This window comes from Dipodomys ordii, unplaced genomic scaffold, assembly GCF_000151885.1.
Source record: "Dipodomys ordii isolate 6190 unplaced genomic scaffold, Dord_2.0 Scaffold48, whole genome shotgun sequence".
Classification (NCBI taxonomy): Eukaryota; Metazoa; Chordata; class Mammalia; order Rodentia; family Heteromyidae; genus Dipodomys; species Dipodomys ordii.
This window is the reverse complement of record NW_012267264.1, coordinates 15,311,501-15,331,285: the sequence shown is the minus strand read 5'-3', so window position 1 is coordinate 15,331,285 and position 19,785 is coordinate 15,311,501. Positions and strand designations below refer to the sequence as shown.

Sequence of the window (19,785 nt, the reverse complement as noted above, 5' to 3'; positions counted from 1 at the left end):
GAACCCAGGGCTTCAGGCATGCAAGACAAGCACTCTACCACTGAGCTACCTTCCCAGCCCCTGTTTGTTTATTCTTATCTTTCTTTTTTTCCTTCTTTCCTTCCTTCCTTCCTTTCTTCCTTCCTTCCTTCCTTCCTTCTCTTCCTCCCACCTTTTTTTTCTTTCTTTTTTTCTTTTTTCTTTTGTTGTTGTAGGGATTGAATTTGTACTTGGCTTTTTTTTGCCCATGGCTGCCACTCTACCGCTTGAGCCCCTACTCTACTTTAGGCTCTTTCTTTTTCTTTTTCTTTTTTTTTTTTTTTTTGTGGCTAACAGGAGATAAGACTTTCCTGCCCAGGCCATCTTCAAACTGGTATTCTCAGATCTCAGCCTTTTGAATAGCATGAACCACCAGTGCTTGGCTAGTCTGTTTCTTGTGACTTAAGCTTTATTCCTAATACGTCTTTTCTTTAGAAATCTCTCCTGACTGGTGGTTATTTCTCTGTTCCTTCTCCTTTCTCCCAAACATACTGTTCCTGAGCTTTTCATGTCCATGCATTTAAAAAAAAAAGATTTTTTTAGCTTGATTTGAAATAATAGGCTCTAGTTTTCATCTTCGATTTATCTTTCTGGTATGCTCTGGTTATTCATAGGTATATCTTTTACCCCTTGTCCCTTTTTCTCTTTGTGATACAACTTGAAGAAGAGGAAATTATTCAGGATAGTGTTACTAGCTTCAGAATCCTAGTGTACTCACTTCTGTTGTTTTTGTAAAATGACTTAAGAAAATCTCTTGCTTCTGAAATTAACCTTCTTGAATCCCTCAACGCAACGTGTTTTTAGTTTCTCTTTCCTTTTCTTCTGTTTCATTCTAATCAAATCTGAATTGACTAGAAGCTCAAGTTTAAACTGCAAGTTAAACTCTTTAAACAAAATTGTGTAAAATAGTCTTTCTGTTTAAGAAACGTTTGCTTGTTTGTATACAATATGACTTTGCACTTTTGGATGGTTTCATTTGTTATAGTTGTTTTACTTGATGCTTATTTCTTCATATTTGAGTTTGTTAGTCAAAATGAAGTTTAGATGTTTGGAATTTCCATTAACAGAATTCCTGGGGAATTCATAAAGCTAATGAACCTCCTTATACTCGGTACTGATTTGCCAAAGTTCTTAAAAGAACTATCTATTCTTCCACCAGAAAAAAATTAAACATCAAAAACCCTTTGTGTCTTATCTGTCTTATATGTAGCTTTTGGTAGATATAATAGATCCATTCTAATTTGCTGTGCATTATTCCAGACCTTATTTCTAGGCTATTCATGGCTTTCTTAGAGAAGTCTTCTTTACAACTTTGATATGGAAAGAGTTTCTTTTGGATTTTCTTTGAAAATAGACTGGAGGCTTTTTTCTAAAATTCCTTATCTCAATATGTGTGTCATTTGACATAAGCTTAATTGTGTGAACTGAAACCTGGATAATCATGCTGAAATGGCTGCCTGGCTGCATTTTTCCTTGGTGGATTTGGGTTACAAGGTTGTGTCAGGCCTCATTTGCTCAGAAGCATGTTTATTTCTCTTGTCAGCTTCTTGATTGGGTCTTCTCCAGATTCCTACAGGGCAGCCATATGGAGACTGTTGTGTGTTTTCTAGATTGTTTCTGTGGCAGGATTCCAGATCTGGTTGATTCGTGTTTTAGAATCTACTCATACTGAGAGGGCTTTAGTTTTTGCCTTTTGCTTGTATTTTGGATAGCATATTCAGGTTTACTGTCTTTCCTGACTCTTACCTGAAGTTCATTTGAATTTGTGATTCATGTGATATAGTGTAATATGGTTTGTCCTCACCCAACTCATGATTTATTTTCTTCCATGAAGCAGTGTTGGGAGATAGGGCATAGTGGGAAGCCCTCAGGACTAGGTTAATGTGTCACAGAAATAATGAAATCTGTTCTAGCTCTTGTGGGATGGTATTTGTTACCTTAAATGTGAGTTGTTCTAAAGCAAGGTGAATGCCCATGTTTTGCTGCTTTGACATGGGCCCAATGGCCTTCTTCCAGAAATTGAGCAGATGCTTGGATTTTCCAGCCTTCCAACCAAGATCCAGACTAAACTTTTTTCTTTATAAATTACTCAGCCTCAGGTATTCTGTGATGACAACAAATACTATGGTGGCCCACATATTTGGCTAATTTTTCATCATTTTATATGCCAAGGAAGAAAACAACAAAGACAATTGGTGAAGTGCATAAGAGGTAGGATTATAGGGAAAGGAGGAAAAGAAGCTTCAAAGTTGGCTAAAGCTGATGATATTGGCTAGAGCTGTATGATATTAAGACATAGTATGACCAAACAGCAAAATATTTGATCACTCAACCCATATAGGACCAGACATGGCCAGTTGAGACAGATACCTGCTAACTCCTTTGCTTCATTACAATGGCATCTCCAAGTTATTAACCTTGAAAAATGAGCTGCTTCATCGTGCATCTGACACCATACTACATCCAGAATCCTTGTGTTGGGAGGAACTAAAGGAGTAAATCTTATTCCAGGAAAATTCTGTTATATTTCTGCGTTGTTTTCCACCTTAATTCAGGAATAATCTTCCCCTCCATTAAAGTTAATCCAAAATCTACATGGTGCCACTCTCTTGAAAATCTCCCACCCACCTGTTGAGTATGTACTTTGAATTAAATTTCTTCCCAGTTCCTTACTTCATCTTTTTTGTTAATTCTCTCTCTGGCAGTGACAAGAATCTGGAAACACTGTCACTCTAGTACTTACCCAGCCTTCCCTACCCAGCACCTCCGCCATATTGCTGACTTTGGAAAACTGAATCTAGAACTAGTTCTATTAGTCAATAAAGAGTATGCTAGATTGGCTAGAGAAACATAGCAGTTTCTTTTCCATGGTTTTTATTCTGTTGTTTGGTGCTTACTTTTTTAAAAATTTAATTTGAAAACCTTTTTTTTTTTACAATTTTGAGGCAAAGAAAAATTACTCATAATGTTATCAGGAAATTTGGAGCTATAGCTGTCAAACTCTTATTGTAGAAATACTGAAGCAAGTCTATTGATGAGTTTTAATAAGTTTATGCTTAAAAATCAGTAAACCAATAGCAGAAAAATTCCCCACTTTATGGCCTCTCTTCTCCCTTCCCTTTCCCTCCCCTCCCCCTCTTCCCCTCCCCTCCCCTCCTCTTTTTGGTTATTCTAGGGTTTGAACTTAAGGCTCTGAAACTGCTGAGCCACACCTCTAGCCATGTTTTTAACTATTTTCAAATTAGGATTGAAAGAAACTACTGGACTTTATCTTTTCAACGATCTGAGTTTAAATTTGAAGATTCTTATTGCCATGACCAGCACTTTTGAAAGAGTTGGCCAGATGTTTAAATATATTAGGTCTAGAACTTAGCTGCTGCATACGAATTTCAAAGAACCGATTAACATTTATTCAGCACAATATTTTGAGTATGTGGTCAAATTTTCAGTGTTTTTAAAGGGACTAGAAGTTTATTATCAAAAAATTTTTATATTTGAGCACCTATAACTCAAACACCTTCTACCAGTCCTCCAGACATTGGTTTTTAAGGTTTGTTTTTCTTTAATATTTGAGTCACTTGAGATACTTATTACATTTCATTATATTTTTTTGAGACATTATCTTATTATTTAACCCAGGCAAGTCTCAAACTTGAGACCCTCCTGCTTTAATCTAGATTTCAGCATGTACTATTATGCTAGATGCAAAACATTCAATTTTCCTGATTGAACCACCAGAGTCTCACATTATTGATGAAAAATAGGGCCTATAAGTCAATATTTTTAACACATTTTTTTCCTGCTTTGAGGGTCATTGCTTTATGACCTCAGTGGTTTCTAATCCCAATGGTGATGCACCAGAATCTGTTTGCTTTAAATAACTCATTAATTTTTGGTTTGTTATATAACTGTTTAATCAGAATCTCTGAAGTGTAGGCCTAGTAATTTGGTTGCATTTGTAATAGACTTCTGGTAGTCTTTCATAGAAGACATATCTTAGGATTCTATCCTTGAGATCTATTGTTTAACATACCAGAGGTGCCTATGGGCTTTGTGCATTTGTGACCTAGGATCTCTCTTAAGATCAAATTTCTGGGTGAAATTTTTAGACAACTGTTCTGTTACTGCTTAGACATGCCCAGATGTTGACATTGTAAAGCTTAAAAAGTATTGCTAATTTAAAAGAAATCCTTTAACATTTTTCTAACCAATATTAGGTAAATTGTACACATGCATATATGTGAACATGTATGTATGTATTACAAGACTTAATGGCTTTTCATTTTGAACCTTAAACAAGTTAGCTTGTAAATATGATTTTTTTTTGCTAGATTACTGTCATGAAATAAATTTAACGGCTTAAAAATCAAGGCAAAATTTCTTTGTATATGTGTGCTAATGTTACTAGTGCAATTTTTTTTTCTTTAGAAGCTACTTACCAACGTGATTTGTGTATAGTAAAGGACTAGAATAATTGGTAATAGTAGTTATTTTAAGTACCTGCTGAACTATATACCTTTCCATAGTTAGAATCCTGCGAGTTGTGATCAGTGATACTTCTGTAATTAAATATGAAGCAGTTGATTCTTGTCAGTGTCATTATGACAGTTAAGTTTCAGGGAGTTAACAGTTCTTGTACAATAGACTATTAGCTCTTTTTCAGAAGTTTTAATTGTTATTTAATTGTTTAGGTCAAGATAGGAAAGGTTTTGGTTAATAAGGAAGTGACTGAGAACTAAACAAAGAGAACTAACATGTTTTATTTGCTTATACAGACTGAATATAGAATAACAAAGTTTGCAGGTGTTAAAGTATAAAAGAATGTGAGTGCATTATTTAGTGTACTATTATGGTGATGCTATATAACATTCAAAATTGTCACATTCTCTTTACCACTTGGTAAATATAGTTTGGAGAGTATGGTGTCTTGAATCCTAGTACCTTGTAGCCAAAACTCTTAAAGGATCTAACATTTTGTAACTTACTTGTTTTTGTGTTTTGTTTTGTTTTGTTTTTTTGGGTCCGCTCGTGGGGCCTGAACTCTGGGCCTGGGCGCTGTCCCTCAGCTCTTCAGCTCAAGGCTAGCGCTCTACTACTTGAGCCACAGCGCCACTTCCGGCTTTTTTCTTTTTGCTTATGTGGTGCTGAGGAATCAAACCCAGGGCCTCATGCATACAAGGCAAGCGCTCTACCACTGAGACACCTTCCCAGCCCTTGTTTTGTTTTTTAAGAGAGAGTCACTCATGCAGATAGACCTTAAGCTCATAGTCCTCCTGCCCCTAGCCTCCCAAGTGATAGGTGCACCTGAATTTTTTTGGTAGAAATTCTCCATGACTTTGTTAATTTTCCACTGGAAACAAACTTTTAAAATACAATATTTTCACATTCTCTAATCAGTCAGCATTAAGTAGTTGCCGCTAGCGAAAAATTGTCAGGAAGAAATTAATTTAGCATCATGTTACAGTACTCTGGATTAGATTTTAAGTATTTTTTAAAGTTTTGACTGGCTTGCTATTTAGATTGAGAATTATTCAGTTTGATTTTCTGTTTGTAGCATATTTTACTACTACAATTTTAGCATAAATTGCCAGTTGATTACTACAGAGTAAGGATTATTTTGTGTGGCACTCAAGTATTCCAGGAGAGTCCCAGACCTCTCTGTTTATGCCATGTGAGGAAAGAAAGAACAAGGAGCAGAATGCAGTTTTACAGACCTTTGCTACTGAAAGTTGAAAAGGCTCACCCACTGTCATATGGAAGGTGTGATGTCTTTAAATTGTCACATTTGTTGCTGAATTTATATAATTATCTTAAATTTACTTGCATACATTTATAGGGAAGATTTATTTTAATTGTGAAAATATCGTACAGAGGGGTTACAATTACATGGGCAAGATAATGAGTACATTTCTTACCGAGCATTGGTGCCTCCTCCTTTGTTTCTCCTTCCCATCCCTTCCCATCCAACTTGTACATCTCATTGTTGCAGCAGGACTGCTGTGTGTTTTAGCTGGACTCATTCTACTACTTGAGAGTTTCCCTTGATGTATTTATAGAGCAGCATTCATACTGTCTGCTGCTTTGGGTGTTGTTGTTATTTTTTGTTTTTGCCAGATTGCCTTTTTATCCTTCACTGGTAGGCAAATGCCATACGTAAACTTCTTTATTTTATATGTGTATGTATACATACACATATAAAACATATGTATGTATACATACATACACAGTTCTTTATTTTATATGTGTGCATATGTGTGTGTGTGTGTGTATATATATATATATATATATATATATACAAAGCCAGCCTTGCAAAAGAAAAAAGCACAAAGAGCTTATCTGAAAGAAAATGTAAGATAGTAAAAACTGCTGGAAGTATGGCTAAAGTAGTAGAGCACTGCCAAATACACAGTAGGCCCTGAGTTCATACCCTACTATTGCCAAGTCAAAGAGAAAAAGGGAAGGTAAATATATAGGAGACACTTGCTGATATGTACAGTACTTTTTTTTTACTAAATTATTCCTTCCTTTTTTAAGTATCATGACTGAATAAATCAGTATTTTGTTTTATAGTAAGCTTTCTTTTTATATGTAGAAGAGTACATTCTAAAATAATGATAGAAAGTGTCATATAGTAAGTATATTACCATTATCATAATTGTACTATACTTTCACATAACTGTCCATGAAGTAGGTTTATTTATACCATCACTCCAAATATTAGGGCAGTACACTAGTGTTATGATGGCAATCAAGTCACTGTACGATAGGAACTTTTCAGCTTCATTTTAATTATGTGGAACCACTGCTAGATATTCAGTGAGTTATTTATTAAAACATTATATGATACATGACTGTATATTTGTCTCATATACCTTATTTGTTGCTAGTACTGTCTATATTGTGGTCACCATGCTATCCTAACTTATTCTTCCTATGTAAGATTTTTTTTTCTTATTAGTAATGATGTATAGAGCTGGAATACATATTTTAACACAAGAATTAGGATTAAACTAGGTGGTGCAGTGCCTCTTGCCTGTTAATTTAGCCTCTTGGGAGGTAGAGACTGAGGGGTTCATGGGTTGAGGCCATCCTGGGCAAAAGTTTGCAAGGACCCATCTCACCCAATAAAAAGCCGGGAACAGGAGCACATATAAGTGACAACATCTAACCATGTGCATAGCGTAAATAGGGAGATTATAGTCTGGGTTGGCTGGGCCATAAATGCTAGACCCTACCTAGAAAATAAGAAAAGCACAATGGGTTGGAGGAATAGCCCAGCCTGTTTAGCAAGCACAAGTCTGAGTTGAAAACGCAAGTACTGCCAAAACAACCACCACAAGGATTGAATTGAGATTAGAGTCACAGAATTAGATGATGCTAGGAGAACTAATCTGCAGATTAAAATTAGCCCTCAATTTCAGGGTCCTTATCCTAGTGATTTTTATATTCAAGCAAGGACACCTGTTGAAGTATATGAAGCAAATAGAGTTTGATATAATAGGAATTTCTCACCTACTTTTACTAATAAACATAATAGTATTATGTGTATTAAGCTTCTAAATCAATAACTATACACATGGCTTCATGTCTATATACTTACCATTAGGAATACTATGGGAGACCATGGTTGTAGCACATTAGCTAATGTAGAGCCTGGACACTTAAGGGAAAACATGATCATTTAACATTCACTAGAAGAAAGTAGTAAATATAGATTTGGACATTGTTTTATAAAAAAACCAAGGGACTCCGGCTGGGAAAGTGGCTCAGTGATAGAATGCTTGCCTTGCATACATGAGGCCTTGGGTTCAATTCCTCAGCACCACATAAGCAGAAACCAGAAGTGGCACTGTGGATCAAGCGGTAGAGTGCTAGCTTTGAGCTGAAGAGCCTAGGGACAGTGCTCAGGCCCAGAGTTCAAGCCCTACAACCAAAAACAAAAAACAAAACAAAACAAAACAAAAACAAGGGACTCATCTATAGATTAGATCTCTAATTGATCATAGGACAAAACTTCCTGTATTGTGTACTAGATTTAGAGGAGGGTTTGTTGCCTCTGACAAATAATACATCTTGGACCTTGAGCATAATAGGCAATGAGCTATATCCAGAATTGTAATCAACAGGCTTTGTACAACTTTTCAAATAGTTTGGAGCAATTTAAGTATAGACAGGGCTTTTCACATACATTGACTTTTCATTTTCTAGGACTTACGTGTTAGGTGATGACCGCTGAAAATGTTGAGGCTATTAAAAGCTATCAAGTTCTTTCAGTCAGTTTGGTTTTTTTTGTTTGTTTCTTTTTGGCAGAAGAAATTTAAAGCAATTTTAAAGCTTTTAACTCTTAAATAGAATTGTGGGAGATGTGTTACTTTTCTTTGTTTTATAATTTTATTTGATTTCTAAAATTAAAAAAGTATTGGTTTGGTAACTAGGGGAAATGAAAGAATTAAAAGGGAGATTAAGGACCTTCTAGTTGTACCACTAAAGAGAGTTTATGGCAAGGTGAAAGTAGTAGCAAAAAAATATTGCTAAATGAGAAAAAATTACATGACAGGTTATAATAATGAAATGTCAGTGGGATCAACTTATCTTTTGTTGGATTGTGTGTGTGTGTGTGTGTGCGTGTGTTCGTGCATGTGTGCGTGTGTGCGTGTGCTGTCCTGGGGCTTAAACTCAGAGCCTAGTCACAGTCTTTGAGTTCTTTTTTTTGCTCAGCGCTAACATACTACCATTTGAGCCACAGTTCTACTTCGGTTTTCTTTTGGGTGTCCCATAGAGTTTCCTGCTCCAGCTGACTTTGAACCTCCATTGCTCCAAACTGGAGGTAAGAATCTCATGGACTTTCCTGAACAGTGATCCTCAGATCTCAGCCTCCTAAGCAGCTATGATTACAGACGTCAGTCACCAGTACCCAGCTAAACTTACTTTTTGTGGCAAAGTCTAACTTTAAAAGTGCCACCCCATGCCGGGCGCCAGTGGCTCACACTTGTAATTCTAGCTGCTCAGGAGGCTGAGATCTAAGGATCATGGTTCAAAGCCAACCCCGGGCAAGAATGTCCATGAGACTCTTTATCTCCAATTAACCACTAGAAAACCTGAAGTGCCACTGTGGCTCAAGTATAGCGCTTGCCTTGAGCTGAAGAGCTCATGAACAGCACCCAGGCCCAGAGTTCAAGCCCATGACTGACAAAAAAAAAAAACCACTCCATAGTATATACAAGATAAATGTGTAAACCCAAATGATTCAAAGAACTTGAAGGGATAATATAAGGCTAATTATGACAGAGGAACACAAAAGGAGTCATAATGTTTAGTTTGATATATTTAAATGTAAAACATAAGTGGGATAGAAATGATACATGCAAGCCATTGTGATGTCAAGAACCTATATAACACCAATGAATAAAGAACTGAAATACAAATATGAAAAAATTTAAAATTATTATAACTCAGAAGTTTATACATTCTAGACTTCTTTACTGAATGACAGATTAAGACAGTAATTCTATATTCAGTATTCAAAGCTGGGTGCTGGTAGCTCACGCCTGTAATCTTAGCTACTCAGGAGGCTGAGATCTGAGGATCACTGTTCAGGAAAGTCCATGAGATTCTTACCTCCAATTAACCACCAGAAAACCATAAGTGGCGCTGTGGCTCAACTGGTAGAGCACTGGCCTTGAGCTGAAGAGCTCTGGGACAGGGCCCAGGCCCAGAGTTCAGGCCCCACGAGGGACAAAAACAAAAGTTAAAAAAAAAAAAATCAGCAGTCATACAAGACAAATAAGGGACTGTATATGCTGAAAATAAGTATATCTTCTCCAGTATTTAGGAGATGTTTATGAAAGTAATGTTTTTGGTTACAAGGAAAATTTCAGATGATAGCTGAGAATCTGCCTTCGGTATGTGAAGTACATAAGGAAATAGGGTAATTTTTAGATTTTTCTCTTAACAATTCCTGAGTTAAAGAACTAAAATCTGCATTTCTAAGATATTTAGATAATACAATAACATCAGAGTATCCTGCATTTTCCGTCCTCCCTGCCCCCTTTTTTTCCCCTGACAAACTAATAGTGTTTCTGGTTCCAGGAAAGTAGTTAAAAGACAGCCTAAAGTTGTTGTTGTTTTTTAAGTTTCCTGGCTTTTTTAAATGAACAAAACATTTTCTCTGATGTGAGATTGGGCTTTAAATATCACTGTGAACCTTGGAAACTTGTCATTCATTGGGCTTTATTGTAGAGTACACATCGGTAGCAAATTATTTGGGGTAGAAGGGCAGAAACATGAGGAAATTGTCTTCCTAAGGACTCTATTCCATGTGATAATTCTAATATTCAAGAGTGGTAATTGTGCTACTCATATGGGAAGAGAGGTCAATTATTAGAATAGATTGAACTGTGGGATATCCAGAGTTCTTGGTTCCTTTTTACCTCCATCTTCTTTGTTAATTCTATTTCATTACATAATTCAGCCCTTTGTGCTTCGGGTTCTTCATTTATAAATAAGGAAGTGGAATTAAAATACTTACATTAATTTTGTGGAGCTTCAAATAAGTTCATTAATTAACTACTAAACATCACCCTTTCAGGTCTCTGTGGTCTGAGGGAGCGTTTATGGTACCATTGAGAGCAGAGCAGAATGAGTATCTTAAACAGAAGAAACCGAGGAAATGGGGCATTGGGAAGCTTTAGCAGTGTGATATTGGAGCTGGTCTCAAAGATCAATAATAGCTTGTCGAATGAACAGTGACAGGGACAATTCTAGGAAACGAGGTATAAAGCTAATTACTGGTGGTGCAAGCCTGTAATCCTACTACTCAAGAGGCTGAGATCTGAGGGTCATAGCCTGCACAGGAAATTCTTTTTTTTTGGGGGGGGGTCCGATTGTGGGGCCTGAACTCTGGGCCTGGGCGCTGTCCCTCAGCTCTTCAGCACAAGGCTAGCACTCTACCACCTGAGCCACAGCACCACCTCCGGCTTTTTTTCTTTTTGCTTATGTGGTGCTGAGGAATTGAACCCAGGGCCTCATGTATGCAAGGCAAGCGCTCTACCACTGAGCCACCTTCCCAGCCCCCAGGAAATTCTTTGAAACACTTATCTCTAATTAACCACCAAAAAGCCAGAAGTGGAGGTATGGTTCAATTAATAGAGGGTAGCCTTGAGCAAAAACATTCAAGGACAACTTTATCTAAGGCCATGAATTCAAGTCCCAGGACCACCTTGAGCATGCAGGTGCATGTATATGCACACATGCACACTCGCGTGCACACACACTCACACAGTTGTAGAGACAGACAGCACATTTTGTTTTTTGGAAAATACAAGTTATTCATGTGACAGTTAACATGGACTTACGGGAGAGTAGTAGCAAAATACCAAACACTGAGATATGGAGCCAATGATGTGCTTTATTTCACATTAAAGAATATTGGCTTTAAATTAAAGACAGTAGCGCCATGGCACTTTTTTCCAACACAGAAGTGGAGGAAGACACTAAGAGTTAGTTGAAATGAATGCAGAGTTAATAGTTAGCAAACTGGCAGGTCACAAAATTAAAGTAGGAAGTAGTGATAGGAAGATTTTATTACAGGTCTCTAAAATGCATGGGGTCTGAGAGTATGTGAAAGCCCTGACACTTTGTGTGAAATTAGTTTTACTAACTTTGTTCTCAACATCTATTTTCTCTTCACTTTTTTTATAGTGGACAGGCCAAAATCACAGCAAGTTCGAACTTCCAGTACAATAAGGAGAACCTCTTCTTTGGATGCGATAACAGGACCTTACCTCACTGGGCAGTGGCCACGAGATCCTCATGTTCACTACCCTTCATGCATGAAAGATAAAGCGACTCAGGTAAAAGCAACTAAATTAATGTTTACAAATAGTTAACAACAACAAAAAACTTTATATAAACCAAGCACAATTTTTTTGTTCTCTGGATTTTAGAAGTTTTAAAATTATTCAATATTTAATAGATACCAATCTATATTACACAGTTTTAGAAACTACATGGTAATTGTGAGGATGCTTCCCAATAGAAATTAAAGTAATAACTAATAACCATTTTAGAAAATATTTTTAAAGAATTTTGTACAATTTTTGAAAATAATTATAAAGTATCAGCAACATGAATAATGAAGTTTATGTGGAAGGTTTATTTCTTTCATGCTTAAAGCCAAGATTAAAAACTTAGAGAGAGAAATAGAAAATGTACTGTTTGTTACACTTTACCTGTTCTCAAAATAATCTCTCAATATCTTTATTCATAATTAGCTGAGTTATTGATGATATCTTCATCAGTATTTATTGACATTGAAAAATATTAAAAGTGTATTGGGCATAAAGGTCCTATAGTATAGATAGAAAGATAAAATGTATGAAAATTGGTAATAGACAATAGTAGATAAACAATAGTAGTAATATACAGACATAGGTAGTACATGAGTAAAACATGTAAGCATGAGGACATTCCGGAGGAGGAGGACATTTTAGGTTTTGTAGGTTTAAAAAAATATAGAAAGATTAATTCTGTGTCAGAATAAGGGCAAAAGAGTGAGGAGAATTTAAATGTGATCTATGAAAATTCTACTTCATAATTTTCTCAGGAAAGCTAGGAACTGTGAAATTAGCTTCTGTATCATCGATTTCATCACTTCTGCCTTTGTAACATTTTATGCTGCCAGTCATTTGGCTTTTCTATTCTTACTTTAGTGAGAAAAATACCAGCTGATAAATAGTGGGATTCTCAATTAGAAATAACTGGCAAAGCTTAAAGATGCTGTCCTATGCATTTAGAACAAAATTTAGACACAGATAATTGAGAACCATATTTCTGGAAGAGTTGGAGTCACAGTTGTGTAAAAGTGTAGGGCTAGAGTATAATGGAAAAATTAAACAGAATTTAGTGTATGGGAAGGTACACAATAAGGCAGTGAACTAATTTATTCATCTAAAAGCAAGAGGAAGGGGGCACATAACATGTACTGTTGTGTGTGTGTGTGTGTGTGTGTGTGTGTGTGTGTGTGTGTTTAACCTGTACTTTGTTTTAATTCTCACGAGAACATTACAGCTTGTATTGTTAAACAAGGTGAGTCAGACATCTTGAATTGTTCCTGTTTAATTCAGAATTTGATGTTTGGGTTTTGTTTCTGTTTTTTAATTTTTACTGTTTTTTGGACTCAGGACCTTACTCAAACATTTGAGCCATGTCTCTAGCTCTTTTTGGCTTATGTTTCCAATAGAATGTTGAATTTTTTTTTTCTAGTCAGCTTAAAACTATTGCAGTCTCCCTACCTTTTCTTAAAAGGTAGGACCAGTGGTCTGATATGTAGCTGAGCTTCCAGGGCACTTTTTGCCTGGCCTGTTGGGCAAGATGGAGGTCTCAAGAATTTTTTGCCTGGATTAGCCTTGAATTGCTATCCTCCCAATCTCTGTCTCTTAAGTAGCTGGTGTCGCATGTATGAGTCATTACACCTGGTGTTTTAGACATTTCATAGAGTCATGAAATTCTTAGTGTTTAAAGAATTTCAGGGTAGCTTTTTAATTGGTATGTGCTAAGAATTTGGCTTATAGAGACAAATATATATGTATATATATATGTGTGTATATATATATATATATATATATGTGTGTGTGTGTGTGTGTGTGTGTGTATGTGTGTGTATACTTCTCTCCCTCCCTCCCCCCCACTCCTTAAGACTCCTAGCTGTTGGGCAGAAGAGGGAGCAGAGAAAAGGTCACATCAACGTTCTGCATCATGGGGAAGTGCTGATCAACTAAAAGAGGTAAGGAATTTCTGTTTGCAATCTATAATCTGTTTTCATTCTAAAGATTATTTTACTACTTCCTGAGTATACTAGTACTACTTTTGTTATATTCAGAGTTTAAGGGTTGAATTCTGTGTTTTGGTTAGCAAATCAGGTTTCCTTATTTGTATTCTTTATGTCCTTTATTAACTTTTGCTATAGTCAGCTGCAGCATTTCCAGAATAAAGAATGTTTTTCTATAATAATCTCTATATCTTTTCATTTTGATTGCATTTATTTTCCCTTCAGCCTGCTTATTTTTAAATTATAGCACCTAGTGTTCTAAATCATATTCTGTGTATGATAATATCTGTGTAAGAAAAGATTTTCTGTTTCTGATAGCTTGTTTTCTTCAAATAGCTTTCTTATGATATTCACCGTAATACTTTTCTTTGAGATCCAAAATTATGGTGACTCTTTTAGAAATTACCTATTTCTAGCACAAAGAATATTTTTGTTTATATTTGATGTTCTTTTTCTAGGAGTTTTATGGATCTAAATTCTTAACTGTGTGTTTTTTTAATAAAATAACAGAAATTAGAACTAAAATGGTATCTAACCCACCTATTATACAAGCACTCATTTAAAAAGTGGTATTCAGGCACAAGTGGCTCATGCCTGTAATCCTATCTACCTAGGAGGTGGAAATCTGACAGATCTCAGTTCAAAGCCAGGCCAGCAGAAAAGTCCATACATTCTTATCTACAATTAACTACCAAAAAACCAGAAGTGGAGCTTTGACTCAAATGGTAGAGTGGCCTTGAGCAAAAAAAAAAAAAAAAAGTCTCATAGACATTGTTCAGGCCCTGAATTCAAGCTCTAGGACCAGCATACACATACATAGTGGTTTTCTTCTGTGTTGCAGTCTTCTCTGTAGGGAGAACTCGTTACTTTATAAGAGAACCAGTTTGATTGTTTTAGCTTAAGTTGTCAAAAATGTTCTTTTATATATTGAACTTAGAATTTTACTATTTAGTAAAGTGGTAAATTCTCTATCACTAGGGTCAATATTAAATCTTCCTTAAATATTTTAATATGTCATTTATTTTCTCCAGGTTAAACATCAACATTTCTCTCAAATGTTTCTCATAAACATAATTCTTATACCTTTTAATATTATTTTCACATAGTGTAGAATATCACTATTCCTCATGTACTGTGGTATTTAAACTGAATAGTCTGTTACCATGATTTTGTCTGTGATTCTATTACATTTTTTGCAGCTAGTTTATGTTATGGAAGTAGAGAAAGCCTAACTCCCACTACCTCACACCTAACACATGAATAAAAGCAATATACCCAGAAGCAACCAAAAAGAAGTGAAATCAAGTCTAAATGGCCACACTAAAGTAGGGCTGCAAATCCATGCATAGAGTATGACTCATAAATAAATGAGCTTGTAGTTCAGAATTAAATACAATCTCAAAGTTATCACAAGATTTGATAGAGTTGAACCATAGTAACTGGATTATAGCAACACATGACATACACTATTAAAAAAGGAATGACTGAATGAGAAGATCTGATTACCCTCCTCAGAAAGAAACTAGAAGGCTAGGCAAGACAGTCAAAACAACCAAATAAAAGGTGAGAAACTATATCTATGAAAACTACTGAATAGGGTAAGAAAAGCACAAGTATGGTGTTCTTGTCTCATGCTACTTCTCTTCCCTTCTTCCTCACGCCCAGCTCTGTTGGTGTGTCATCTCAGCCACAGTGGGCAGACCTTGAGAACCAGCAGCTTTGCTGACCATGCTGATTTGGAACATTGTAGTTACAGTAGTGATCTTGGTGACAGGAGAACAGGGAGGACCAGTGACTTCACGAGTCAGAAGTGATAGTCCGATTTGGGCAAGCAGCAAACTCATGGTCTAAACAGATTTGATAAGAGTTCTGAAAGGTAAGATTATCAGGGAGACTTGAAAATTTTTCCACATAGCCCAGGCTGATAGAGCTGTGGACCTGCATAGAAGAGAACAGAGAGGACCCAAGTCACCCAGACATCCCTGATCTGGTTCCTAAGCATAGGTGCAAAGGAGATTAAAGATGGCCAATGGAAATAAAACCTAGAGAATAGTGACATGGCAAGACTGTTCACAAGAAAAGTCTATTTTCAGTCTTTTAAGGAACTTACATACTGTTTTCCATAGTGCTTGTACTAGTTTACATTCCCACCAACAGTGTGTGAAGGTTCTCTTTTCAACATCCTCCCCAGCATTTGTTGTTTGTTTTCTTGTTGGATACCATTGTGACTGAAGTGAGATGGAATCTTAGTATTATTTTGATGTGCATTTTCTTTATGACTAAGGATGCTGAACATCCCATTACTATTATGTTGGGGTCTTTGCTTTTTAGTTCCACTGGTGTTGCATTAATGAAATTATGTGTACTCACATTTGACTCATATAGGTTTAAAAATTGTTATTTTATTTTGATGACTTATTGCCTTATTAAAGAGATGATCTTCTTTGTCTCTTCTGATTTTGATGTGAAATCCACTTAATTAGACTAAACTATAGTTACTCTGACTTGCATTTAGGTTCTATTTGTTTGGAAGATCTTTTCCACAATTTCACCCGTAACCAAATTGTTTTTCTGTCAATAAGAATACTTCTTGCAGGCAACAGTGATTGAGCTATGTTTTTTAATCCAGTTTTCCATTCTGTATCTTTTGTTTAGAAAATTGAGACACTTAACATCCAATGTCATTGAAGGGTTTATTGTAATTCCTACCATTTTTTTATTTTTTATAGTTTTTATAGTACTTGGTTCTTTCATTCCCCTTTTAGATTCATATGCTTATCTACTCATCTCACGAGATTTATTTTCTCTTATATTCACTATACTTCTTTTCTGTGTTTGCAGGATTCCTTTTTAGTCTCTTTGCAGTGTTTTAACAATCAAAAATGGCTTTAATTTTCATAGAATGTTTTCTACTTAGGTTATGAATTTGCTGGGTAGAATAATCTAGGTTGGAAGGTTTTTTCGAGTGCTCCAAACATATTCCGTGCCTTCCTTGCCTAACTCTTTCTGTCAAGAAATTCGTTATTCTGTGTGGTTGTATATATTCTGATGGTTCCTATACTATTGTATAGGTAGTTTGGCACATCTGTCTTGCAACATTCAGTAGTCTCTCCTTGTTCTTCACACTTACTAATTTAACTGATGTGTCTTAGAGTGGTTCTTTCCTGGTCAAGTCTGGTATTATAAGCTTCTTATTTCAGAATGTTGTTTCTTTCACAATATTTGGGCAATTTTCTCATTATTTTATTGAATATGTCTTCTATCCCTTTAGCTTTCATCTCTTCCCTTTCTATGCTCATGATTCATATGTTAGGTCTTCCCCCTTCCCCTTCATGAGTCCCAAAGGTCTTATCCCTAAACCCTGATAATCAGTTTGATTTGACTTTATTCAAGAGACTTTCTGCTGAGTTTTAAATTTTGATTTTCTAGGCTTTTTATTTCCAGAATTACAATTTGATTCTTTTCCAGGATTTCTATATCTAGTGAATTGCTTTTTTCATTTCCTGATTATCTTGTATAAGACTTTGTTCAGCTGTTTATTTGTATCCTCTTTAAGTTTCTTTTCTGTTAATTTGTTTCCTCTTTGAGTTCATTCAGTTTTTTTAATCACATTTTGTTGATGATTTTATGTTCATAGTTCTGAATTCTTTAGTCTTTCCTCCTCGTCACCATCCTTAGCATATGATTGGCCTTTGGAGATGCTACCTTGTGTTAGGATTCCTGTGTACTGTGTTGAAATGTACGCACCTGAGGCCAATTCAATGGTTAAGAATTTTAGTTATCTGTTAGTCTTGAAGTTGAAATGTTCACCAGTGCTCAAGCAGGACTGTGTAGTGGAAAGGTTACAGTGTAATTTCTCTACACTGGATTAATGTATAGATCATAAGCCAAATTGTTCCTTGTATGCTCAGGGCACTATGCCTAATTCCTCAGCATCATTTAGAATATTCTCCTATCATTCAGATAGAAAAGAACTTGTATTTCTTTGTGTATAGATTATTGTTACATGAGAGTTGAGGGTGGAGGTGATCAAGGATCATTCTCTGCTCTGTGCTGCTTATTACTCTTTAGAAGTTTCCCTTAGCTGGGCACTGGTGACTCGTGCCTGTAATCCTAGCTACTCAGGAAGCTGAGATCTGAGGATTGTGGTTCAAAGCCAGCCTGGGCAGGAAAGACCGTGAGACTCCTATCTCCAATAAACCATTAGAAAACTGGAAGTGGCGTTGTAGCTCAAGTGGTAGAGCACTCGCCTTGAGCTGAAGAGCTGAGAGTCAGCACCCAGGCCCAGAGTTCAAGCCCATGACTGACAAAAAAAAAAAAAGAAGTTTCCCTTCTTTGTGTACTGGAAGCCACTTACTGTTGCACAGTGCTTTTTAGTCTATAGGACAGTCAAACTCCCACTTGCGGCACAGGTCCCATGTTTGTGCTTCCTGAAAGCAGCACAAAGGCTGCTCAGGGTGTGTGTGTTTGCCTACTGTACCTGACAATGGGGAGAGCAAATGGTGCACTGAATTCTACATTAGTAGTGGGAACTGAGGAACTTAGGTGATTCATCTCTATACTTTCAGACCCCACCTAGCAGTTTATCATTCATAGGAAGACAGGCTAGAGTATATCATGTGAGCCTTGGGTCTTCTGTGCTTAGAGCACTCAGCCCCACCTGGCAGCAAGCCCTCAAAGCCACCTGATAGTTCTTAGATACTGAGCATTCCGCCAGCCATTAGCTTATTGTTGTTTCTGTAGTGATCTTCAGACACTGAGACTTGTTGTAGCCAGTGGAGGCAGGGAAACTGTCCTCTGAGCCTTTCACTTCTATTCCTGCTTTGAATTTTCAGCTTGCCTGTAAGCTCCTCCCTCCTCACCACCATTTCTCATAGTGGCTTCTTAATTGTTCCAAGTCCTTGAGGTGTGGCTCACTATCTAGGCTTCCCTAGTGTTAGACCACTTAAAAACAACTAATGTAAACTGAGCACTTTGTAATATGAGTTCTGTACCAGGAGAAGCTACCTAGATTTGTATCTGAAATGGTCCTCAGGCTATGAAGCTGTTCTCACTATGCAGGATGGAACTGCTGAACTGTGAGCCTTTTTCTGCTTCCTGAGTACAGAAGCTCCTCCCTCAAGGTGCCACATTACAGTGTCTCTCCTTGGTGGAGCAAAGGGTTGTCCTGTGATGTTGGCCTATCAATCTGGGGAAGTCACTGTTGTGCCAGGGCCTAGTATTGTGGTTTAAGGTTTGCAGGAGGAGGTGGAGGCTTTGGCTTCTCTCTGAAAAATGGAATTGGGACTCTTGCTGCAATCTTTTAAAAAAATATTCTCTGTTGCCTTTCTGTGTTGTAACACTTTTCAGTTGTTTTGACTGCTCTTGATTCTCCTTATTCTTTGTGTTTTTTCTTTCAAATATAGCCTTTTCTTGTTACTTAGGTTCTTCTCATTTGGAGTCTAATGGAGAGACTGTGAGAACTAGCCAGTATCCTATGAGAATTACATTAATTCTTGTCTAGAACAGCATCCCTAATGACCTAATCACATTCTACTAGATCCCACCTTTTAAAGATTTTTATACCACCTTCCAGTAGGCTCTTAAAGCTCTACAATAATGATCAAGTTTCTAAAACATAAACTCTTTAGGGCACATTCAAACTGTATCTACACTATAGTAGTTCTCTTTCAAATGATTAGGAAATTTTGTACTCTGACACATTTAGTAGATTATACACCACTTAAAATACGTAAGTATTATAATGAATTCTGAGTTATAGTGATGATTTTTTGTTAAACCTGGGAGTATAACCTTTCTATTTAGGAGAATGTAGTCTAAATTACCTTATTTCTGATGACTAAAGGGTAACATATAGTAAGATATTACATACCAATGAACTAGGAAATAGCTTGGATTCCTTTCATCGGTGGGATCTATAGTTTTAAGATGTCTAGTAA

General features: G+C 36.4%; 1 protein-coding gene across 2 annotated transcripts in view; it reads left to right on the top strand.

Annotated features, from left to right (window-relative positions):
* Glcci1 (glucocorticoid induced 1) overlaps positions 1-19,785 on the top strand; it is a 63,409-nt gene that overhangs the window by 22,603 nt on the left and 21,021 nt on the right. For both annotated transcript variants that reach the window (XM_013019983.1, XM_013019984.1), the window contains exons 2-3: positions 11,719-11,870; positions 13,715-13,801. In XM_013019983.1, the coding sequence (XP_012875437.1) occupies positions 11,850-11,870; positions 13,715-13,801 (108 nt within the window). In that variant the 5' untranslated portion in view covers positions 11,719-11,849. The remainder of the gene's footprint in view (positions 1-11,718; positions 11,871-13,714; positions 13,802-19,785) is intronic.